The sequence below is a fragment of the Gambusia affinis genome, linkage group LG23, assembly GCF_019740435.1.
Source record: "Gambusia affinis linkage group LG23, SWU_Gaff_1.0, whole genome shotgun sequence".
Lineage (NCBI taxonomy): Eukaryota > Metazoa > Chordata > Actinopteri > Cyprinodontiformes > Poeciliidae > Gambusia > Gambusia affinis.
The window spans coordinates 760,966-784,182 of NC_057890.1; the positions used below are offsets into that span (position 1 = coordinate 760,966).

A 23,217-nucleotide genomic window follows, 5' to 3' on the forward strand; every position below is an offset into this window, starting at 1 on the left:
CCTAAAAGAGCAATTACATAATGTAAAAATTGTCAAGGCTTTTATTTTGAAATTCTTTTTAATCTTCATATCAAAGGGCCACACTCATCCAATGTTTAAGAGTCATTGGATTAAATCAGTAATATGCTCATGAAAGCAATTACTTGATGCAAAAATATTCAAGGTAATAGAAAAATAGGTAATAGCTTATTTAAGCTAAAAGGCTAATGCTAATGAACTGCTTTGCTGCGCAAGGCAGTTCCCTAACCTGAGAGAAAAATATAAAGCATTCTAATATTATTGCATCGCCTTACGGCGATGCATTAACCTGAGGGCAATATGAAGGCTTTTATTTTGAAATTTGCAGAAAGCTTAATAATAAATGCCCACACTAATCCAATGTGTATGAGTGCTTTGGATAAACCAGTCACATAAAGCCTAAAAGAGCAATTGCATGATGTAAAAATTGTCAAGGCTGTAATTTAGAAATTTTTGTTAATCTTCATATCAAAGGGCCACACTCATCCAATATAAAAGAGTCATTGGATTAAATCAGTCATATGCTCATGAAAGCAATTACTTCATGTAAAAATATTCAAGGTAATAGAAAAATAGGTAAAAGCTTATTTAAGCTAAAAGGCTAATGCTAATGAACTACAGATATGGCGTTTTGGTTGTCCTATTTAATATCATTAGGTCAAAGGTTAATGCCATTGCACTGACTTGCTGCACAAGCCAGTGCCATAACCTGAGAGGAAAAGATAATATAGGCTGATATTATTGCAGCGCCTTACGGCGCTGCACTCACCTGACAGAGATATTGGGGCTTTTATTGGGAAATTTCCATTAAGCTTTATTTAAAATTGACACATTAATCCTGTGTGTAACAATGGTTTGTTAAAATAAGTTATAAAATGCCCAAAACACAAGTAGTTCTAAAGGCCAGCTCCTTCCAGAGAGTCCTCCCATGAATCAGCTGCTCTGGCCCCATGTGTTCCGTTGCTATGGTAATGGATCAGCTGCTAACTGTCATGTGTGTTTGAGACAGAAAGGGGGGAAAAAAATTCTATCTTTGTGAGACACCCAGCCAATTAATATGGAAAAAGCACTCCGAACAAACCTTTGCCGTTCTGGAACCGTAATATATATTCGAAAACCGTTTGAAGCGTATAATAGGGCTATTTGTCGTCTCCCATAGTACCGCAATTCATATTTTTACCTCATTCACAGTAATTGCAGTGATGAGACAAAAAATAGTGTGTGCAGGGCTCAGAAAATTTTCAGAAATACATGGAAGTGAATCTGGGAGAGCGTCAGTTACCCTGGCGCATGATTTCGCTCTGAAGCACCTTGACAGAAAACCGTAAGCGCTAGAGAAAAATCAAACACATTTTACCGGAGCAGGCATGCGTATCAATGTCATGACCAAGTTTGATTCCAATCAGGTTATATTTGTGGGCGTGACGGCGATTTCAAAATCGCTTTGGGGTCAAAAATCTGCTTAAATTCTCACTCTAAAAAGTGGCAGTTGGTTTCAGTTATGCTCTGCGTTTCGGCAGTTGGAAATTTTGCTCGTTTTTCGCTTTTTACGTCGCCATCGTAAGTCCGATTCATTATAAAAATAATAGCACACCTGCCGGGATCGGGCCGCACGTTTTGATACCACTTTTGTGGGTGGGCTCGCAGCGGTGCGAGCCGCATTCCGGGTGACGGAAGAATAATAAATAATACTTAAAGAGACATTCTATTGGGTGTAGAACAATAGGTGCCTGCCATGCAATAGGTGCCTGCAGTGCGAAGCAAGTCAGCAGTGACTGACTTGCGAAGCAAGTCAGTCACTGCTCTCCTTATGCATTGCTATGGGCAGGCCCCAAAAACACTAGACTCAGAGAAAAACTCAGATGACCCAGCTTTCTACTAGCATGTAAAAGCATGTCTCAAAAATACTTGTGCACTCGTAACCGGATCTGTGCCCAAATGCAGTTTTGTGTGTGCATACCAGGTGACTTGTGCGCACTTATTCAACATTTGTAGGCATAAGAAAATCCAGTATTACACAAGAACAGATAATTTTACACAAGCACAGATACTTTTACATACGCATAGATACCTTTACACACGCACAAATATTTTTATACATGCACAAATACTTTTACACACCCACAAATACTGCACAGATACTTTTACACACACAGATATTTTGAGACTATTTTCACTCCATAGTAGAGAATGTTGTCTATTCTTATGTCACAAAATAAATGCTGTCACACATACAGATTCATGCATTTCTGATATGTTGATTCACACCTGCTTTAAAGGTGGTACCCTGCTCAATGCAAAACACAACAAGGCCTCAACTACACCCCATTGTAGTGCAATGCAAAAAGGCCCAACACACACAGGAGTGGACTGGCTTAATTGCCTCTTCAGCATGTCATCAAGTTCCTCAGATACAGTATAATGATTGGTTTTCAGGTGTGCTAAACTGGAGAATAAATAAAATCTGCAAGACAACGGCCGTTGACTTGTACTAATTTAGACAATTAAATTACTTATTGTCTAAGCAGTTATCTCCCACTTCGACAATGAGGCATGATGAATGCAAATTAATATGGCTGACATAACCTGTTGTCAATGGCTCAGTTTCATAACAGGAAAAATTTATTCATTTAATTTAATTAAAAGGTGCACAGTTGTGAAGGGGGAAATTTAAAGTTTCCATTTTTTTTCATCTAATATCTCAAATTATCTCAAATAATGTCTCAAATTTAAGTATCCATCCATCCATCCATCCATTTTCTTTACACCCTTCTTCCCTAAACGGGGTCGGGAGGGTTGCTGGTGCCTATTTCCAGCTGCGTCCCGGGCGAGAGGCGGGGTACACCCTGGACAGGTCACCAGTCTGTTGCAGGGCAACACAAAGACATACAAGACAAACAACCATTCACACACACACTCACACCTAGGGAGAATTTAGAGAAACCAATTAACCTGACAGTCATGTTTTTGGACTGTGGGAGGAAGCCGGAGAACCCGGAGAGAACCCACCATGCACAGGGAGAACATGCAAACTCCATGCAGAAAGATCCCCGGGCCGGGAATCGAACCCAGGACCTTCTTGCTGCAAGGCAACAGCTCTACCAACTGCGCCACTGTGCAGCCCAATTTAAGTATTCATATATTAAATATATTGTTTGACCTGGTTGTAAAATGATTTCAGTCTAATATTAGGTACGTATAAACGTAAAACTTGGTCGCTAGTTACAAATAGTTAAAAAATTTTCTGAAAACAACGTGAAGCCCTCCTGTACAATTTAGGTGTTCTATAGTCACAGACTCACTAAACTGGTAAAATTAAAACTCCACAAAATTGCAGGTACTAATGAAAGCAAAAATGTAGTTTCTATCACATTTGCTTTAGGGGGCTGAAATGATTCCTTGAATGCTTCGAGTACCTCGATTATTAAATTTCCTCGAGGAAAATTTACCTGCTTCGAAGCTTCTTAAACATATGTTTTGCTATTTAGCGCATCGTGTTCCATCGCGTGGAGCTCTTACTTCCGCCTCCGAGTTGTTGACGAAAGCTAAGTGTTAGCGGCATATGTACAATTTTTAAGTTCGGTCCGTAATAATTTTATTGATAACACCCGGGTTTTCATTGTTTTTGGTGGACCAATAAGCATCCTTAAAATGACTGCCGCGATGCCTGAAGTACGGCAGCTTTTCTCCTCTGGGAGCTGCTTGTTTGTCTGTCTTAACTCAAGTGAAGAAGAGTTTTCACATGTAAATGGAAGTTTCTCTTTATGTTAATGATTTTTACTTTGCTAAGTAATGTTTTCTTTGGCTCTAAATATCCACATACGTATGGGCCTTTTATGTGCCACCGGTCCTCTTTATTATAGCTTTTATTGAAGCAGCCTCTGATGACTTCTGTTTTGGATGTAACGTCAAGCGTTTGCTTTTGTGCAGAGTACACAGGGAGTACTCAGTGGGTTTTTATTGCTCTTCTGTATTCTGTAAATGTATGCCAGATGGACGCTGCTAGCTCTGCTGTTGCTGTGTGTGCAAAAACCCATCCTCCTCAAAGAGAAGCAAAGGTCAAAGAAAAAGAAAGAAGCACTTTGATTTCCTCCTTTGGTTTTACTTCCATGATTAACAGTTGAGCCTTTTGCTCAGAGAAAGAGTTGAGCAAGTTTCCAAAATTCTGTTTATTTTTTTATATACTTTAAAAGAGACAAAGACAAGTAACTCACAAGTGCACAAAACACCAGGCAAAACCAAAACAATGTGAACAACTTAAACATTCAAGGTAACAAACATAAGTTGATTGCAGTGAGACAGAATACTTTAAGTTTGTTATCTCAGGCATGTATGTTGAGACTTAGTCCAAGAAATTTAATTACAGTCCACAAGGTAGGTGTAAGGTGATGCCATTGGTCTCCCTGGATCTTGGCATCCAGACATCAGTGGTTCAGTTTTGTACATTTTTTGACGCTCCCTTTTAGGGACGCCTGTGGACCACTATTGGTCCAGGGACCATAGTTTGAGAAAGACTGCTCTACAGGAACCAGGGTAGTTTTCCGAGAACACCTTCCCCCACCCTTGGAGGTCTCTTGGAGGTATGGCCTAAAATGTACAGGGAGGCGGCCATTTTGGGTTGCTTTCCTGCAACCTGTTGGTTTATTAGCCCAAGTTTTTTGTTCAGCATCCAACCTCCCTGTATTTAAACTCCTTGCTGGTTCCTCCCTTCATTTCTCCATTGCTTCCTGTTCCTTTCTGCATACCTTGTACCTCCTTATGTTATCTAGTTATTTTTTGTTTGGATTATGTTTGCTTTCTGCTCTACCTCAGTGTGGATTTTTTTGTAAGTTTTTTTTGTTGTTGTTGTTGCTCATCATTTTCATTAACTACCTTTTAATCATCTAGTCCACCTCACCACTGCTCTGCATTTTTTTAAATCTATAATCTTCCAACAACATGACAGTATAATTTTTTGACTAATTGAAAATTTTCAGTTTGGTCTACCAAACATATGTAAAAAAAATTGTGATGGTGGTCACTTTAAAAAGTTATAATCCACTACAAAAGGGAGGAATTACAAGATTATCATATAGTGTCATATGTCTCTTGGCATCATTATTATATTTTTACTAAACCCCCAAAAATATTAATCTGTGCTTATTGCTGGGTTTCAGATGACATAGCACCGTCACCAAATACAGATGGAGGGCAGGAAGTAAACACAGCCCATTTGTTTCTGTTTATCCAGCATCAAAATGCCTAAAGTCTGTGTCCTGTACGATTGTTCCAACCGTTCTAATAGACAGAAAGATAAACATTATTTTTGTGTTTTGAGGGTAGTTGGTTACAAAGATGTTAATTTTAAGAAACTTACCTAAAAAAGAGGAGAAAAATAGATCAACAATCTACCGCTAATGTACTCTGGCATTGTTAGTTTTCACTAACAATGCCAGAGTTTGCAGCGCCCACTTTCTAAGAGGTAACAATCACATTGTTTAAATTGTATTTTCAGATATTTTATTGGACAGTTATTTAGAAAGACAAGCATTCATATTTAAGGTAAGATATATATCTAAGATATATTTTTACACCCTAGCTTGGTCGTTCTCAGAGTGCTAATGTCGTTACCAGCTAATTCAGTGCCGAGTCACTGACAAAACATATAATGTTTATTCAATGGGACTTTAATGTTAAAAAAAAAGCATGATAAATAAATTAAATATAACCTACCCAGCCATGCAATCACAGTGAGCTGTGACTATTCCCCCACATGGTTAGTGTCTGGCCAGGAACTATATTCGTGGGCAAATGCTAACACGGGGTTTCTGTAGATTGCTGTGAATGGACCTACATTGGACCTGAATCCAGCATCCTACAACAATTCAACATTAATGTACAACTCCAGCACAAATTTGGATTTACAGAAGCTAAATAAATAATTACCATGAGATCTAAGCTCATATAAATAACATGGGTTAGTTTGTTGTTAGTGATTACATCGTTGTCATATACTAATTTCTTAAAATAGCACAATTCACTACTCACCTGGCATAAACACGTCCACAGCCATTTAATGCTTCTTTTGATCCTAAATGCTTGACCCAACTTGAAACTAAATGATTGTATTCTCCATGCTTTTGAAAACTTTCTTCTGGCTCGTTGTATAATATGAACTCTGCAGCTCCTTGTAGTTATGCTGATCAGCTCGACACCTGGTAAATTCTCAAGATTATAAGAGAAGTGTTTTTTTTTTTACTGGTAATAAATATATGCATATTTTTTCTAAGCTTTGACTCTTTCAGCCTATTTAGGGCATTAGTATACTCATGATCAATTTTGCTTTATATTGAACCAGAGAAATCCATTTTCGGATCTTATCTGATCTTATCTTGTGCGTCATCCGGGTCACGTGTCTGAAACCCAGCAATTGTTGGTTGAAGCTTCCATAGATTGAAAATGATGGAAGTTCTTAGTTTTGATACATTTCATGTACAATTTTTGATCTCTGCCTGTTATTGGTGCATTCTTTTCCTGTTATTCTTTTCAAATAATGGGGCTAGAGCAAATAACCTCACATCCCATTCTACCAATTTTGAATTATAAATATAGAGTGACCACATCATGAGCTAGCAACGTTTAAATCTCTTAATGTCCCTTTTGTTTGCAGATTTAAAATCTCTTATGAATACTGTGCTAAAATATATTTTTTGGTTTTTTGCAGGTTATGGTGAGCGTCACAGTGTGTCATCTCCTAAAGAGGCCTGTGTTTTAAGAAAAGACCCATGCTGATAAATGCAACACCTCACCACACACTCTGTTGTCTGCATAAACTCAAATGCCTGCCTGTCCGTGGGGAAGGTCTGATTAAAGAGATCCAGATTTCATCCACTGGTGTGTGTGAGCTCTTAACAGGGCACTTCTGGCCTGTTGCAGTTGTAGAAATGATAATGATTGCATTTATTTGCAACAGGATTATATTATGTTGTCCTGAAATGCACAGAATTATCTTCTACATTTGTTTAATATTTTTTATCATGCTTTTAATCATATAAAGATGCTCATTTCTGATTACTGTTTCCATGAAGCGTCCAGGGATTCACTGCTTTTTATTTTATTTCTTTTTTTACAGGCCGAGGCTCCCCACTCCAGTGGCCAACATGTTTTGGAAGTTTGACCTACACACCACCTCCCACATCGACCAGTTGCTGGACAAAGAAGATGTGACCTTAAGAGAGCTGATGGAGGAAGACGACGTCCTGCAGGAGTGCAAGGCCCAAAACAGACGGTTGCTTCTCTTCCTCTCTCAGGACCACTGCATGCAAGAGCTAGTCAACCTCATCACCACAGAGCCCCCTGCTGACCTGGAGGAGAGAAGCCGCTTCAAGTGAGACCCACTGCTAAGGGTAGCAGGGGAAAAACTTATCGATGTGCACTATATAAAAGCCCTATATTCTGTTTGGGACGTCAGGCAGGCTGCAAGGAAGGGTAGAAAAGAGAGTGATAATTAGACTGATTAATTGATGGTAAAAAGAAGAGAAAATTCATTCAAAATTCATATATATATATAAGCACCATAATATATTAGTGGTGCTGATGTTCCTATGAGGAAGAGGGGCCCCTAAATCACATTCTCCTCACAACCCAATGCAAGCTTGGGCTGGCCCTCTATGATGAGGTAGAGCTACTGCACTGCACATCTCTCTGCTGGATTCAAGGGACAAACAGGAAGATTTAAGTTATGCAGCTGTTCTGTTTAATGATGGTTGAGTTTGTAATAAGCCACACAGGGTATTTCTTTAAGCTGCCATAGATTTATGGGACAAGTTAAATCTCTACATTGTCAGCAACGGACCCTGTTGCGCTTGTTCCCGTGTTACACATCCCAGGCACACTATCTCTGTCGGACTTGAGCAATGCAGAAGTACGTGGGCATTTGATATGTCGCATTTTGAAGCATAATGGTGTCACAACAAATGACTGCATGACTACGAGGCAAACACAATAGTTCCTAATGCACTGGTGCAGTGGGGAACACATACAAACTGTATCAAGTGAAGACAGAGCCAAGCGCTAGGCGAGCATGTGTAAGATGTAAATGCGTACGACATTCATAATTCTTTGTTCATAAAGATATATGAGCCTGTGCAAGCAGAGCAAACGCTGTGGCTTTTAAACTTGATGCCTACCTTGCTCCAGTATTCTCCGTCAAAAAATGATTCCTGGATTAATATAAATATCAATACAGGTGAAACTACTCTGCAAGAACACCTTCCATATTGTCCAGTTTGAGTGAAAGGTGGCATGCACAATCTGATCAGCTTCAGCCTGGCGAAATCAAATTCTCACCAGGCTTCTATGTGAGGGAGACAGAGGAGCAGTGTGTGGGGAGTTCTCCAGAAATTAACATCATTGCCACAGTTTGGAGCGGGTCACACCCCAGACAGTTCTGACTGCTCCAGTAAACGAGCTGATCCTACTCATGTTTGTCCGTCCGCTTATCATTGTCCCTGATCAGACCAATAACAATGGACTTAGTTAACCAGACGTGGTTAACTGCACTATTCTTCTACTGACCAGAAGAATAGTGCAGAGAATAGTGCCTCTGGTTGGCACTGGTGCTGGTCATCCATAAGCCTTTGTTCTTTAGAAATAAACACTTGAAATTACTCTATAAGCAACTAATCTGTATAAGATGATTTTCCCTCTTTGAATTTCATTTCTGAAATCAGTTGACTTTTTCATAATCTAATTTTTTATGTAATTGTCTAATTTGATTTAATTTATTACAAGAAAATACTTCAATTCTGTTATGTTTTTGTTGTACAAACAAGTATTCTGACTGTCATGATTTTGTCTTGGAAGGTTTCCAAATATAGCTTGTGAGCTCCTGACCTCAGATGTGTCCATTATAAATGATAAGCTTGGTGGGGATGAATCTCTCCTTGAGACTCTCTACAAATTCCTGGATAAAGAGCCGCCCCTTAATCCTTTACTCGCCAGCTTCTTCAGTAAAACCATTGGCAATCTGATTGCCAGGAAAACAGAACAGGTTCTTTAAAAAAATCTAAGAATTCAGCTTAGAATCAATTGTTTTGGTCACCACAAAAATTCTAATAATTTTTCATTATGTCTTTTTTAGGTTATCACATTTTTGAAGAAAAAGGAAGGCTTTATTGGTTTGGTGCTTAAACACATTGATGCCTCTGCCATGATGGACCTGCTTCTTCGCCTTATCAGTTGTGTGGAACCTGCGCCTTTAAGGCAGGACGTTCTTCATGTAAGTTACCAAAAAGGCTTACTTTTACAAGTCTTCAGAACAATTACTGAAAGCATTTTGTCCTTTTCCAGTGGCTAAATGAGGAAAAGCTGGTACAGAGACTCATAGAACTTATTCATACTGGCAATGATGAAGAAGTATGTCATCTCAGCTGGACCTACTCGGTTTTGCTATCACTTAGTAATTTAGTATTAACTGAAACGTTCCTCTCTGAAATTAATAAATTGTTTTTATTTTCAGAGACAATCAAATGCGTCCCAGACACTTTGTGATATCATCCGCCTTAGTCGAGATCAGGCCAATCAGATGCCTGATAATGTGGAGTGTGACCCACTATTGACTGTACTGGAGTCGTAAGTTTTGAATGACTGTTAGTTTCATAGAACAAAATCACCCATTGCAAATACAAACAAACCTAACTATGTCAATACTGATCTCCAAACATAAGGGAAAAATCGTGGGTTTGATTATTCCCTGGACTTGAAAACAAAAAATACTTGGAACATATCTCTCTGTGTGTCTTGAATCCTTTTTAGTGTCATTTTAAGAAGCATGTTTACGGTATACTTATTCAGAGGCTACAGATATAAAAGGAAGGGTAAAGTTAATTCTCTTATTGAAGCCCGTTGAACAGTAGTTTTTCTTCAGCTAATTCTTATGTATTTACATCAAAATAGTTCTGTATGCTACAGGAACCGATGAAAGACTTGTGCTTGTATGTTTCCTTTTTTTTTAGCTTGCTATTTCCGTGTTTTCCAGGCAGGAAACTGTAACAGGGCTTCTCAAGAATATGTTTGAGGGGGAGAAGAGTGAGGCCTCCATTGTTAATGGAACTCAAGTGCTACTTACCTTATTGGAGACCAGAAGGTCTGGGTGAGTACCATGTCTATTCCCATCAACCAGCCATGAGATGATTATCCACTTCTTGTTTACTGATACCCTTTTTTGCTACCAAACCAGACTTGACCAGCTGAAGTATTGAGCCCACTATGTCTTTGAAATTCTGCTTTATTACTTGGCTGTCAGGATTAGACATTTTACCAGTTGAATGTTAAAAGGAAGAGAATTATTTGTTACCATATCTCACACATTAGATGACAGTGCAAATTTTAAAGTCCAGTTTAATGCCTTGAAGCTGAAATTTATGCACTTTTAAAACTTCAGTATATAACTTTTATAAAAAAGATATATTTTTTAACATATTTGTTAAAACTGTCACCATGTCATGACAGTGTAATATGAGATGGATAATTTGTGAAAAATCGATCTCTGCCTTTTCCCAGTGCTACTATTGCCGTCTGCAGAAATACACCACTCCCTGTCAAAAACTACCTATCAGATCCAGAAGGAAGGCCTTAGGGGTGTCAATCCCCTTAATGTACGTGCTGCCTAATGTACTAATGCCAGAGAAACAACTTACTATTCCAGGAAAACTGTGCAGTGTGTACACAATCATGATTGACAGCACTACGATTCGGGGTGGAAACTAGCACCCCCCCATTGGCCAAATGCGGGTGAAAATATGAAGTGGCATGTGAATTTGAGTAACGCACCTGCCACTGTGTCAGGTTGGCAATTTGAATTGAAAAAAACCCTGCGTTCAGTATCAAACTCCTATTCAAGGGAGAAGTGGCCGTCTGGCATCTAGACTGGTCCACATATATGGAGCAGCCCATGGCTGTCATATTTTAATAAAAAAGTGTATTAAAATAAATTTTTATCGGGGCGTGCTCCAGTGGCGTAGAGGGTAGCGCGCCCCACGCTTGGAGGCCTTCAGTCCTCGACGCGGCCTTCACGGATTCTTTTCCCGGACTCGACGACATTTGCCGCATGTCTTCCCCCCTCTCCTTCCCACTTTCCTGTCAGCCTACTGTGGTATAAGGGACACTAGAGCCCACAAAAAGGACCCCCTGGTGGGGGAAAAAATAAAATAAAATAAATTTTTATCAACTACAACATTATTTTATTGATGGATATTGGGCCTTACCCAATTAAATCTCTCACTCTTCCTTGGCCTGCTTCTCCCTTCTCCTCTTGCAAAGTTTCAGCTAACTAGAGTTGGAGAGAAGTGAGCGAATTTGTGACATGGCAGGTCAGCAAAAGCTAAAAAGCACCTAAGCCCACTCAGAATTATGTGTCAAACTAACTGATATGTTTACTACACAAACTGACTGCTGGAGCCTATCAAGAAGCAGAGAAGGAGGGGGAATTAGTGAATATGGGGATTTGTTGTTATTGGAGGAGGATGATGAAAGAGCTATGACCAGAGACAGATTGAGGAAGAGGTCATATTACCTGCTGTCAGCCCATGCCTTATTAAGTTAAATTAGTCTGAATAAGAACATATGTACGGTAAACTTGTCAGTAAACCGGTTTTCTTAGAGTTAAGAATAAATCATGTTTTATATAATTTGTTTGTACTGATGGGGTTTGTAATTAAAAGAAAAAAAGAAAAAATAGTGGTTGGTGAAATGTCTGAGCAGCTGGTAAAACATTTTTTAAATTTCCATCCCTGACTAAAACCCTCCTCCTGGCTCTGATTGATTGTTTTTAGATGGCACTGGGAGAAGGCAATGGAGCATGATTTTAATTAGGCCCGAGCAGCAAAGCGCTGCGAAGGCCTATTTTTAATTTTTTTCCTCACAGATTGTGTGTCATGCAATGCTGTCATGATGTAATGACTGTTTGAACAAATACTTAAAAATATATTTTTAATATTTTATATACTTGCAGTTTAAACTAATCACACTTAAAGCAGGCACTACCATAAAGTGCCTGTAGGAATCCACCAGGTTGTGCTGCTGCACCTTTTGTGTCATCTGTGTTTGGTGTAAAAGAGGCTGAACTATTTTACGCCAAACACTTTTATGTGTTTGGTATAACAAACTGAATTAATAAAAGAAGTCAACTCACCAACAATACATCAGAGCTATACAGTCTCAATCTGTTTTACTTTTGATATGTTGGCACACATTATTGTGAGCATGTGTGAATCACCAAAAGGAATAAAGCTGTTTTAATAAGATTAACAAGATATTTTCTGAACTGGTAACTGGTGTTTGTCCCAAATACATTCAAAGAATTGTGGGATTCCCAGAATCCCACAATTCACTATAGGTTTTCCCTATATGTAGGTTTTCCCTATGTAATGTGATGTGATACAATGGCATATTTTTTTTCAGTTTCACTTTGATGACCGGTCACTGTATGTACATCCATTATATTTAATGGTGCAGACAGTGGTGGTTTCTGATATGAGCAATACGGGCAACCGCCAGGGCATTATCTTTTTAGGGATGGCACAAGACCTCCAGATTGTGGCACAGAGATGGAAGCAAAGCAGAATGAAGAAGAGTTTGAATTGATAATGATATTGGTTAAATTAGTTTAAGCTCTAAGTGTTTAATATCTAGGTGTTTTTATGGGAATGTGGATATCTCAGATTAATTTAAGAAACAATTTTGATCATATTTCACATTTTATTTTGTTACATAGGGCGGTGGTCTTGGTCTTGACTCGGTCTCGACCTCTCTCGGTTTTGGTCTTGGATCCTAAAAGTCTTGGTTTTGTCTCTTGTCTTGAGACACTTGGTCTCGGGTTAGGTGGTCTTGACTACAACACTAGTGGCTAGTATCGATTGTAGCAACCAACCACTGGATGATTGGCGCACTTATCACTTGCCAACTTCTGATCACTAACAGCCTTCTAATCAACAGTGTTAAACATAGTCACGACATCATATCTATCTGGCTATATCTATGTAGCTATATCTATCTATATATCTATTTATATTTATCTATCGATGTATAGATACATAGATATGTACATATATATGTACATATCTAAATAACTTCTGTTTTACTTTCATTCCTGCACTTTATATTTAATTTTTATATTTATATTTTATATTGTATTTTATTTATTCTGGAGCAACCTCATTGGAACCTCAAAACATTGTCCTGAGCCGTATGCAACGAAATTTCGTTATGTATACACCCTGTGCATACAAAATGACAATAAAGTCTGTTTAGGTCTTAGTCTAATATAGGTATGTAGATAAATATAGATCTATATTTATATAGAGCTATATATAGATAAATATAGATCTATATTTCTATTTATCTATATAGATATCCCTTTAGATATATCTAATTACATATATTTAGATAGATAGATATGTCGTGGCTATGTTGTAACACGGACGCTCAGAAGGCTGCTAGAGATCAGAAGCTAGCGTATGTCTTAGTGTAACACGGAGCAGAAAGCTAAAGTCGTTGTTTCCCCCTACATTCAGTGGGTGGGGCAGGTTGCTACAATCGATAGTAGCCACACAAACGCACCCCGTACAACACTTTCATTGTATTGGCTGAGATGATGACATATGATGTTGCATTTTTGTTCCAAAAGCAAGCAGAGAATGTTTTGCTAGCGAGTAGAGTTCTGCAAGAGTGCGAGAAGAAAGGTTTGAGAACAAACATTACAAGTTTTGCGAAGAAAGATGTGTAATCCTGCTTTCAAAATTAAAATGTAAGCAAAAGTATTAAACGTTCTGAGAACAAAAGACTTGTAATCCTGCTTTCAAACTGAAAATGTGTGCTCTTGAATTATGAAAGAAAAATTTCCTCACAGTAGTCCCAAATTTCTGCTTTCAGTATTTTCGTAGAGAACACTTTCTTCAAAGCCTTTTAAGAGAAAGGAAAACAAATCTGATTTAATTTTAAATGCATGTGGTGACATTAATTGATTTTGTATCTCTTCTATTTTTGTTTGTTCAAGGTTGGAAGGGTTAATGGAACTGTATTCTCAGGGTTACGAAAGGTCTTACACTGTCAACAGCAGTATTTTAAATGCCATTGAGCCCCATTTAAAAGACTTCCAGCAGCTTCTTCTGGATCCCCCTAAGGTAAAGAGAACAATTACAGCTCCATCCGAAAAAAATTGGACTATCGTGAAACAGTTCAATATTTTCTATCTCTTATTTCAGAAAGTGAAATTTGTATCTTGCATAGACTCATTAAACACAGAGGAAAATATTTCAGACCTTTATGTCTTGGAATTGTAAATGATTATGGCTGGCAGGCATTAAAAACCTAGACTTTACTACCTTAGAGAATATAAATATTAGATAGAGTCAGTAACAATGATTTTTTTGTAATCCATAAATTTCACGTCATTGTTTGGAAGACTGGTGACTTCAGTTATCCAATAGACAGTCATTGATTCCCTCCACAGGAGCGGGGATCCACAGCAGGTCCTTTTTAAAGATGCTGATTGTTTATAAAGTGCTTAATGGTTACACATTCTGAACCATTAAGAGGATCAATGGAAAATTGAGTTGAAAAAAACAATATGGTAGAAAAAAAGGTTCAGCTGCCCCAGGGGTAACCACAGACTTACTGCATTGTTAAGCAGAATTCATTTAATAATTGAAGTGAACTCTTCAAGGAGTGGCCCGAGGCTGGAGTTAGAACATCAAGATGCAATACGTACTGACGGGTCCTACACATGGGCTACCACTGTCGCATTCCTCATATCAAGCCAGTCCTGAACTAGAGACAAAGTCAGAAGCATTTAACCTGTAATAAGGAGACAAATAAATGTTCAGAACTTTGGACAAATGGTCCAGAGCTCTGTTTTCACATGAAAGTAAAGTTTATATTTTAATTGAAAAGATAGGTCCCAGAGACTAGAGGAAGAGTATAGAGGACCAGAAACTAGGTCACTGAAGTCCAGAATGAGGTTTCAATCAGTGATGATTCGAGATACCATGTCATCTGCTGGTTCTGGTCCACACGATTTGCTGAAGTCCACAGTCAATTCAATCGTCTACCAGCAAACTCTAGGAAATTTCTTAGTAGAGAATTTGTCATGCTTCCTTCTGCTAACAAGCTTTCTAGAGATGCTAATTTTATTTCCCAGTAGGACTTGGCATCGCCTCACACTGCCAAGTACTGCTGGAAAGCTGGTCCAATGACCATGGTCCTCCTGTTCATGACTTACCAACCCTAAAGAAGTTGGTAATCTATGGAGTATTGCCAAGAGAAGGAATAGATACATCAAGAAGGTAAATGACCTAACTGTGGCTACCAAAGCTTCCTGAGCCATTACACCTCAGCAGATCTACAGGATGATCACCTTCATGCCACGCTGCATTGATGAAGTAATTCATGCAAGAGCAATCCCAACCAAGTATTAATTACATAGAAACCTGATGTTCCTGTTCTTGATGTTCTGGAATATTTTCTGAAACTCTGAATTTTATAGTAATAAAAAAATACATGAAATAAATGCTTGAAATTTTTGCACTCTGTGAGTGAATTTATACGAGTTTCACATTTTAAAATGGGCGACAACAATATTGAACTTTTTCAGGACAATCTAAGTTTTTTACATGTGTCTGTAGGCACAACCACATTAAGCTGCAGCCAGCCAAGCTGAATATCAATGTTTTTACAGGTCATGCATTAAATACATTGATCTGCCAAACTTGGTAGGAACATTTACCTAAAGGAATCGCAGACAAGCATTTCTAACCTTCTTTAGTCTACTGTCTATCAGCTATACTAAGACTGTTGCACAATTTTAGTGTACAGATTGAAACAGAAATTAGCATCCTTGATACGAAGTTTAGACCAGTTTTGATTTTTCTCTCCACAGAAAAGTGCAATATTGATGACCGTTGGCATTCTGGAGCAGCCCCTGGGGAATGCCCGCCTTCATGTGGCCCGGCTGGTGGCTGCCCTGCTGCAGACTAGTGCACCCAGCATCTGTCAAGAGCTCTGCAATCTTGCCACCATGGACCTACTACTGGTAGGCCACACTTTACACTGCAGCTTTTCATGATAAATGAAATGCCTTAGCACTGGTCATTTCCGGTAGGTAATGCTTAGTTGTCTGCACTTTTTGATCGTGTAACACATTAACTTGGATGGTTTTTGCTTCTTGGATAGGATCTGTTCTTCAAATATACCTGGAATAACTTTTTGCACCTTCAAGTGGAGCTGTGTGTGGCAGCCATTCTGAACCATCCTTCATTAGAGGAACGGCCTGGCCTGGGCCCACAGAACCATGAAGGGGATCCATCAGCATCCAGCGCTGAGGGGGAGGTAGAGCAAAAGGACACAAGCGACCCAGAAAACTCTGTCCATAATCCTCTTGTAACACATGTAAGTGACATAAACTGAACAAAAATCCAAGATTAGTTACTTCTGTCTAAGGGTAGATAAAAAAATGTATTCATCAATGCAAAGCTATTAATTCAATACTGATTTGGGAAACCCTGTGAATCTATTAGATCCCCTGCCCTGTGGGTTTGCGGGATGGTGAGCAACACTTTAGTGAGCCATGCACACTGTCCAGGGATGTTTAAAATTTCATAGTTGAGCGCACCACTTGCTACATTTCCCACACTTTCTGCCAGTGGAATAAACTCTGACAGAAAGTCATGAGTTAGCTTAGCACCTAGCACCATGTCTTTCCTGCTAGGGATCCGTAGCAGACTTGCCAGTGTGGCACAGAGTGACTGTCATTACGACTGCTTGCTGCTGATATGCTCGGTGTCATTTCTAAAACAGTTTGATGCAAAATTTGTCATCTTCTTCTTTTTGAGTTTGACAGTGGGCAAACGGCTATTTGGTGTCCATTACCACTACCTACAGTAGTGTGGGTCAGAATGTTAATATTGTTCCAATATGGTTAATGGTGAATTAGGTTTAAATACACTTCAATTCAATACAATACTTCTACATTCTAACCTTTGTATTCCAAGTTTAGCATTAGTATTATTTTACTACTCTTTTGTTTTCAGATATTTACTGCTCAAAAATGTTAATGTATACACGTTTTAAGTAATGTATACACCACGGCTATTCATATGGGCAGGAAATGGATATCTTAAAATAGACATTTCCGACCCCATATATATATTTTTAAACTTTTACTGTATTCCTTATTCTTATTTAAAAATTCTATTAATGTTATTTTATATGTTGTGCTATTTGCTTTATGGCTTGTGGATGGACATTAGCACCTTGCTAAATCTGGTATATTTATGACAATATTATAGGCACTGTTCCATTTAAATAAAATTTATTTAAGTCAATATCAAAATATTTAAATCAATGTCTAATCTAAATCAAATGTAATTGTGACCCAAAGAATCAAAATCAAATTAAATTGTGAGGTTCTTAACAATACCCAGTCCTACTTCTGTCCCCACAGGATAATTTTTGTGTTTCTGTTTGACCCTCAGCTTTTCCAGAAGTGTCAGCTTGTTCAGAGGATCCTGAATGCCTGGGAGGAGAATGATCAAATACAGTGAGGAACTTTTATTATTTATTCTTAAGAGATTTAATTTAGGAAAAATATGAGTGTTGTACACTCCTTATGTTTATGTCACTGTTAGGGCTGAGGGTGGCACCAGAAGAGGCAACATGGGTCATCTGACCAGGATTGCCAACATGGTGGTCCAAAACCTGGAAAAGGGACCAGTAAAGGCACAAATCACAGACCTTATCAAAGGTGTAGCTTCTACCATCCAATGAGTTGTCATTCTAGATAAAAGTTTATTAAAAATAAGCATCTGTATATGGGTTGATTTTACCTCAGAGCTGCCAGAAGACTGCAGGGGTCGCTGGGAGAACTTCGTTGATGAAACCCTCAGAGAAACCAACAGAAGGAATACAGTAGAGCTGGTGAGGCGTCTTTTAGCTGAACACACTTTTTTCCCATTTCAATAAGATGCTTTGAATAGACCCTCATTACTCCCTCTCTTCTGTTCTTTAAGCCCTTTCTGGTTGACTTTAGTTGTGATAACAGCAGCGATAGACCATGCAGTCCAACAGAGAGTCCAGATGAGCAGTAACAAGCTTTTCACCTACTGGAATTACTATTGTAAAGAAAAAGTACTTAATAACCCGCAAGATGGAATAAAAACATTTCACACCTGTGTGCCTAATTATTAATTACAAACAATATGGATGGCTTTTGTCAGAGAATTTACTTGGCAGCTTGCGTTCACACAGACCCAGCCGAAGGTATTTGCCCTGCAAGAAGTTTATAATTCAGTTTAAGTGGATGGATTTTTTGACATAATGTTAAATGTTTTGTATTTGATTAATCCAGAGGATTTTCATTTCTTCACTTTTATTTGCTTAAGCTATGCTTTTTTTTTTTTTAAGAATATCTATAGGTTTGTTTCCACTGCAGTAACATTTTCCAGGACCCATTAAGTTTTCTAGAGCAGTTTTTTCTGTTTAGTATTTATTACTGGTTAAATATCCTGAGCATTTTGTTTCAGCCCACCTCTTCCCGGTCAACCTCATTGAAAGTATTTAATTAGAGGAAGTACAGACTTCTGCTTAAGCTGGCCCCATGGAGACAACATGTTCAAAGCATTTTTTTAAAAAGAAATTTACTCATTAAGTTAAACAATTTTTTATTGTTAATTCAAATTCAAAAATGCTTTCTTGATCCCAAAGAGAAATTAAATAAAGGTTTATTTAATATTTTGTAAAATACAAATTGGAGCAATAACAGTTCCCTGGCATTGGTGATCACTGACCAGTTTTAACACTGAATGGAGCAGACAGGTTTCTATGAGACCCGTCTACAGACTTTTATTGTTAAAGATGTATGATTGTTTCAAACTTGCTCTGTTAAGCAGTTTTAATTCAGTTTTAGAGCTTAACCTCTTTGCAAATTGCCACAGTTTGGAATGGCGTCTATGGCTTTTAATTATAACCAGTATCAGATAGTGTGCTTTTAATGCTACTTTGGTATAATTTTACAGTTTTTAGTGGCATTTTTGGCTCAGTTTTTGCGGAGAGCAGAGAGCCACCCCATGTTGCAGGAACCACAAGAAGAGAAGCCACTCAGTGGCAGGGAATGTAAAGCCACACAAGAAATGACCAAGGCATATAAAAAGGTTCAGGGAAAGGAAATCTAGGAATTAAACTCAAGAACCCATAGCGACCATCTTTTGGCTTAAGATGAGGCCACTGAGCTTCTGCTCTGTTCTGCAGGTAAGCACCCACAATATCCACTCATCCAGTGAAGATGACGACTTCCCCAATGATATGTCTCTGCAACAGGTAGGGAAATCTTGAAAAACATCCCAATAATAAACACTATTTGGTAAAATCACATATTCCCTATTCTCCGCAGACCTTCTCAGACTATCAGATCCAACAGATGACTGCCAACTTTGCGGACCAGTTTGGGTTCCATGATGAGGAGTTCAGTGAGCATGATGAAAATATCAAGTAAGGCACATTCAAACTTTCTCACAGGAGATTTCAGATCTACCAACTACCCTTGTGGACTTTTGTGAATCTTCAAAACCGATGTGAGATTCTGAGTCATTCCATAGCATTGTGGTCTGTTGTTTTAGCAATGCTGCTCCTGCTATTATTTGCTACTTGATACTGACGTAAAATTCTCTTCCCTTCTTACAGCTCTACCTTTGACAGAATTACTGAAATAAATTTCTCTCTAGATGCTGATGATAATGGTGTAAGTTTTTTATTTATTGTCATTCAATATATTTTTTGTCACACTTGTATATTTCAGATTATTCAACAAATGTTTAAGATAGCTTGAGAAAAAACAATTTTCAAAGAATGATTTCATTAAGAGAAAAGCTATCCAACCTGAACTGGCCCTATGTGAAAAAGCAATTGCCTCCTAAACCTAATAACTAGTTGTGCCAAACTCACCAACAACAACTACCATCAAGAGTTTGCGATAACTGCCACTGAGTCTTTAACATCACCAGGAATTTAGGCCTAACTGTAAGATTCAAAGATTGTTTTGAAGCTATAGTGTGCAATAATCTGTGCCAAGCATATGCTTGGCACAGATGATGACAACCATACCATAAATGTGTGACTGGCTTTATAAAGTTCTGTGTGGATAACACCACCCCCATCAGGACATTGAGATGTTTCCCTAATAACAAATCCTACATCACCAGTGACCTGAAGGAAGTGCTAAGCAAGGAAAAAAAGAGCCTTCCGGGATGGACACAAGGAGTTGTTTACAATATACACTAGAATAATTCCCATAAGCAATTTAAAGTCAAAATTAGAGACAGAAAGGAGGAGCACAGAAAGGTGAACGAGGATCAGACAAAAAACTGATCTGTAGAATATTTGTATTTAAAATACTTTTAACTGCAAATTCAAAAGGAGATTTCAGACTTAGCTGAAAACCAAAAGGTTGAGAACAGTGAATTTTAAAGTTTTTGTGATAAAATAAATCTATTTATGGTTGATTATCCAACACATATGAGGTCTGTTCATTGTGCACTACTGCTATCATTCACTTCGTACTGTTGCTTTTTTCCCCTCAGGCCAATGCATCTGCTTTTGAAGCCTGCTGTAATGAAAGGATACGTCAGTTTGATGATGCTGAAGAGGAAGAAGAGGACATCTGGGAGGAGAAGGAGATCAACTATGCAGCACAAGCTAAATCCCGAACAAGGTGGAGCTAGTCATTTTCACACTCCAAGTTTTATGTTGCCCACAGATGGTCGGTGATCTTCGTTTACTCCATGTTTCAGGTTTGGGGTGTCTCAGACTTCAGAAGGAGGCTCCAGGGGCAGAATAGAAAATGGAGGACAGGAGCAGGCCTGTGAGCTGCAAACAGATGAGGAAGAAGATACTGAGCAAAGCACATCAGATACAGGTATAACAGAATACAGCAACTCTCTACACTACAATTAGTAGTTTCCTATGGATTCAAATTGTTGTTTTTCCATTTCTTCCACAGGTCCAGGCTGGACAGCAAATTTCAGGGATTCTGGAGGTACTGGTCCACCCCAAGTGCCAACAGGGTGGGAGAGTTCAGGCAGGGGTGAAGCACAAACACAAGTAACAGGCTGGGCCAACTTTATTGAGTTCCAGCCTTTCACCGGGTGAGAAACTGACCATTGACATAAAGTAGAACATGTTTTACTGTTCTAACTAATTTAATATAAAACCAGGAGGTTTTAGCAAGACCCAGACCAAACTGAGCTACAATGAAGAAGTCAGTAATTACTCTTTATATAGACACAATTCATTGTAATGTATGATTCTTTGTTTTTGATTTCACCAGTACTGAGACTGGTCCAAGATGCAGCTCTCCTGTAGACAGCGGTGATACTGAGAAACAAGCCAAACAGAACCATGAGCAGGAGGGTGAGCATCTGGAGCTACACTTATTTCCATCTTCAAATTTCCCTTTTATTGTGTTTTCACACTGTCACCAATATTTATTATTAATATATTTTTTAAATAAGCTAGTGCAGGTGTGCTCAATATGTCAATCGTGATCGACCAGTTGATCGCAGGAAGGTTTTGAGTCGATCTCGGCAGTAGCTGACAAACTGAACGCCGCCAGGAGGTTGAGACCAGCATGTCCTCTTGACGCGCTTATCAAAATAATCACCAAGATCCAAAACGTTTGTAAATTTATTAAAGAATAATATTTTTTTAAAAATCAACAAAATGTGTTCAAATTAATGACCCAACAAAAATAGTAATGTCAGTAATTATTGTTTCAACAAGGTGTTACGCAGTTCTGTGCATTTCGGCTCCATTACCTAAATAAAAAATAAAAAGGCAGTTGACTCTCTGTCTAGCAGAGCAGGAGTTTAAAATTGGCACAGTAGTTTATGAACGTTCAATAAATGACAAAATTGGACTAATTATCTTGTTCATTTGCGAGTACACGCCATTCACAACAAACAAATACATTTCATTAAGTATTTTACAAACAATTGGCTCCAACCGTACCAATTATGTGAAATTAAATTAATTGTCTAATACTGTATATAAAAAGAAAACAATTAGTTTGTTGCTCTCTGGCGTCTTGCTTTGAGCACAGTGTCTGAAAGGTAATTTTTCTGGCTTTTCCTCTATCAAACATGCTATTAATTTTTGTTTCTTATTTAGTGGAAATACTGATGTTGATGAGACGTTTTCCAAAACGACAATTTTTTTTTTTTTACTTGCATAACTCCACTGTTGAAAATGAGGAGCTGATATTAACAAATGACATTGAAATAAAATCTAGTCCAACATCTGGCTTGAAATGACTCCTTCGGAACCCGATGGAGGAAAAATATCCCAACTTCAGAAGATGTGCTTTTAACTTAACAGTGCACTTTGGATCCTATCAGTCTGAAATTTCTCATATTGAGGTATGAAACCAAATTTCATATCTACCATAACTGATTGAAACCTGCTGGCCTCAGGTTTACAACCAACTTCTGACTATGAAAAACCATTAACATCCTACCAGTGTCAGAATCTCACTGAGGAAGAAACTGGATTAGGTTTTCTATCACTTTAATAATTATGCTATAACTGATGTATATAAAGGTAGATCTCAACCAGCTGGCGAGAAAAAAAGTAGATCTTTATCTCAAAAAGCATTTCACTGGCAGGGCAGAACATGTGTTTATAGCTCATATGTGTATTTAAAGCTGCTTCATGATTCTATGTTGCTGATTACGGTAAATAAAATCATATGGTAATGACGGCGTATACTTGTCTGACAGATATACCCGTCACTTCGTGCTAAGCATATGATGATCTGACAGCATATGCTGATCTGACAGAACACCAGTTGTAAATGTGATCAGCATTATATCATGCTTTTAGATCCACTAACTTAATTTAGATTTACCAAATGTGCAAATAATTGATTTTTTTTTTTTTTAATTGACATTGTTGTTTTTAAAACTCTATAGCTGTGAGTTTAAGTATTGTATCAGGAGATCTATTGAATTTATGCTGGAAGCATGGGTGCCCCAGTTATATGAAAAAGTTTGGGCGCCCCTATTAATCTTAATTATTTTTATTTCTAGATATTTGGGTGTTTGTGTACACCCTTGTAAAGGGGAATAATGAAAATGGACCCAATGTTACTCCTTTCGCTTCCAGTTTTGTAATGAT

General features: G+C 38.2%; 1 protein-coding gene across 2 annotated transcripts in view; it reads left to right on the forward strand.

Annotated features, from left to right (window-relative positions):
- ppp6r2a (protein phosphatase 6, regulatory subunit 2a) overlaps positions 1–23,217 on the forward strand; it is a 44,921-nt gene that overhangs the window by 9,348 nt on the left and 12,356 nt on the right. Inside the window, exons 2-22 of one of the 2 annotated variants that reach the window (XM_044107573.1) lie at positions 4,485–4,598; positions 6,722–6,891; positions 7,130–7,384; positions 8,863–9,049; positions 9,140–9,277; positions 9,349–9,414; positions 9,518–9,630; positions 10,037–10,150; positions 14,054–14,180; positions 15,935–16,087; positions 16,228–16,443; positions 17,529–17,593; positions 17,682–17,797; positions 17,885–17,970; positions 19,300–19,368; positions 19,442–19,539; positions 19,732–19,789; positions 20,628–20,758; positions 20,838–20,962; positions 21,047–21,191; positions 21,374–21,456. In XM_044107573.1, coding sequence (XP_043963508.1) covers positions 7,158–7,384; positions 8,863–9,049; positions 9,140–9,277; positions 9,349–9,414; positions 9,518–9,630; positions 10,037–10,150; positions 14,054–14,180; positions 15,935–16,087; positions 16,228–16,443; positions 17,529–17,593; positions 17,682–17,797; positions 17,885–17,970; positions 19,300–19,368; positions 19,442–19,539; positions 19,732–19,789; positions 20,628–20,758; positions 20,838–20,962; positions 21,047–21,191; positions 21,374–21,456 — 2,317 coding nt within the window. In that variant the 5' untranslated portion in view covers positions 4,485–4,598; positions 6,722–6,891; positions 7,130–7,157. The remainder of the gene's footprint in view (positions 1–4,484; positions 4,599–6,721; positions 6,892–7,129; positions 7,385–8,862; positions 9,050–9,139; positions 9,278–9,348; positions 9,415–9,517; positions 9,631–10,036; positions 10,151–14,053; positions 14,181–15,934; positions 16,088–16,227; positions 16,444–17,528; positions 17,594–17,681; positions 17,798–17,884; positions 17,971–19,299; positions 19,369–19,441; positions 19,540–19,731; positions 19,790–20,627; positions 20,759–20,837; positions 20,963–21,046; positions 21,192–21,373; positions 21,457–23,217) is intronic. The other variant, XM_044107572.1, reaches the window with a different exon arrangement.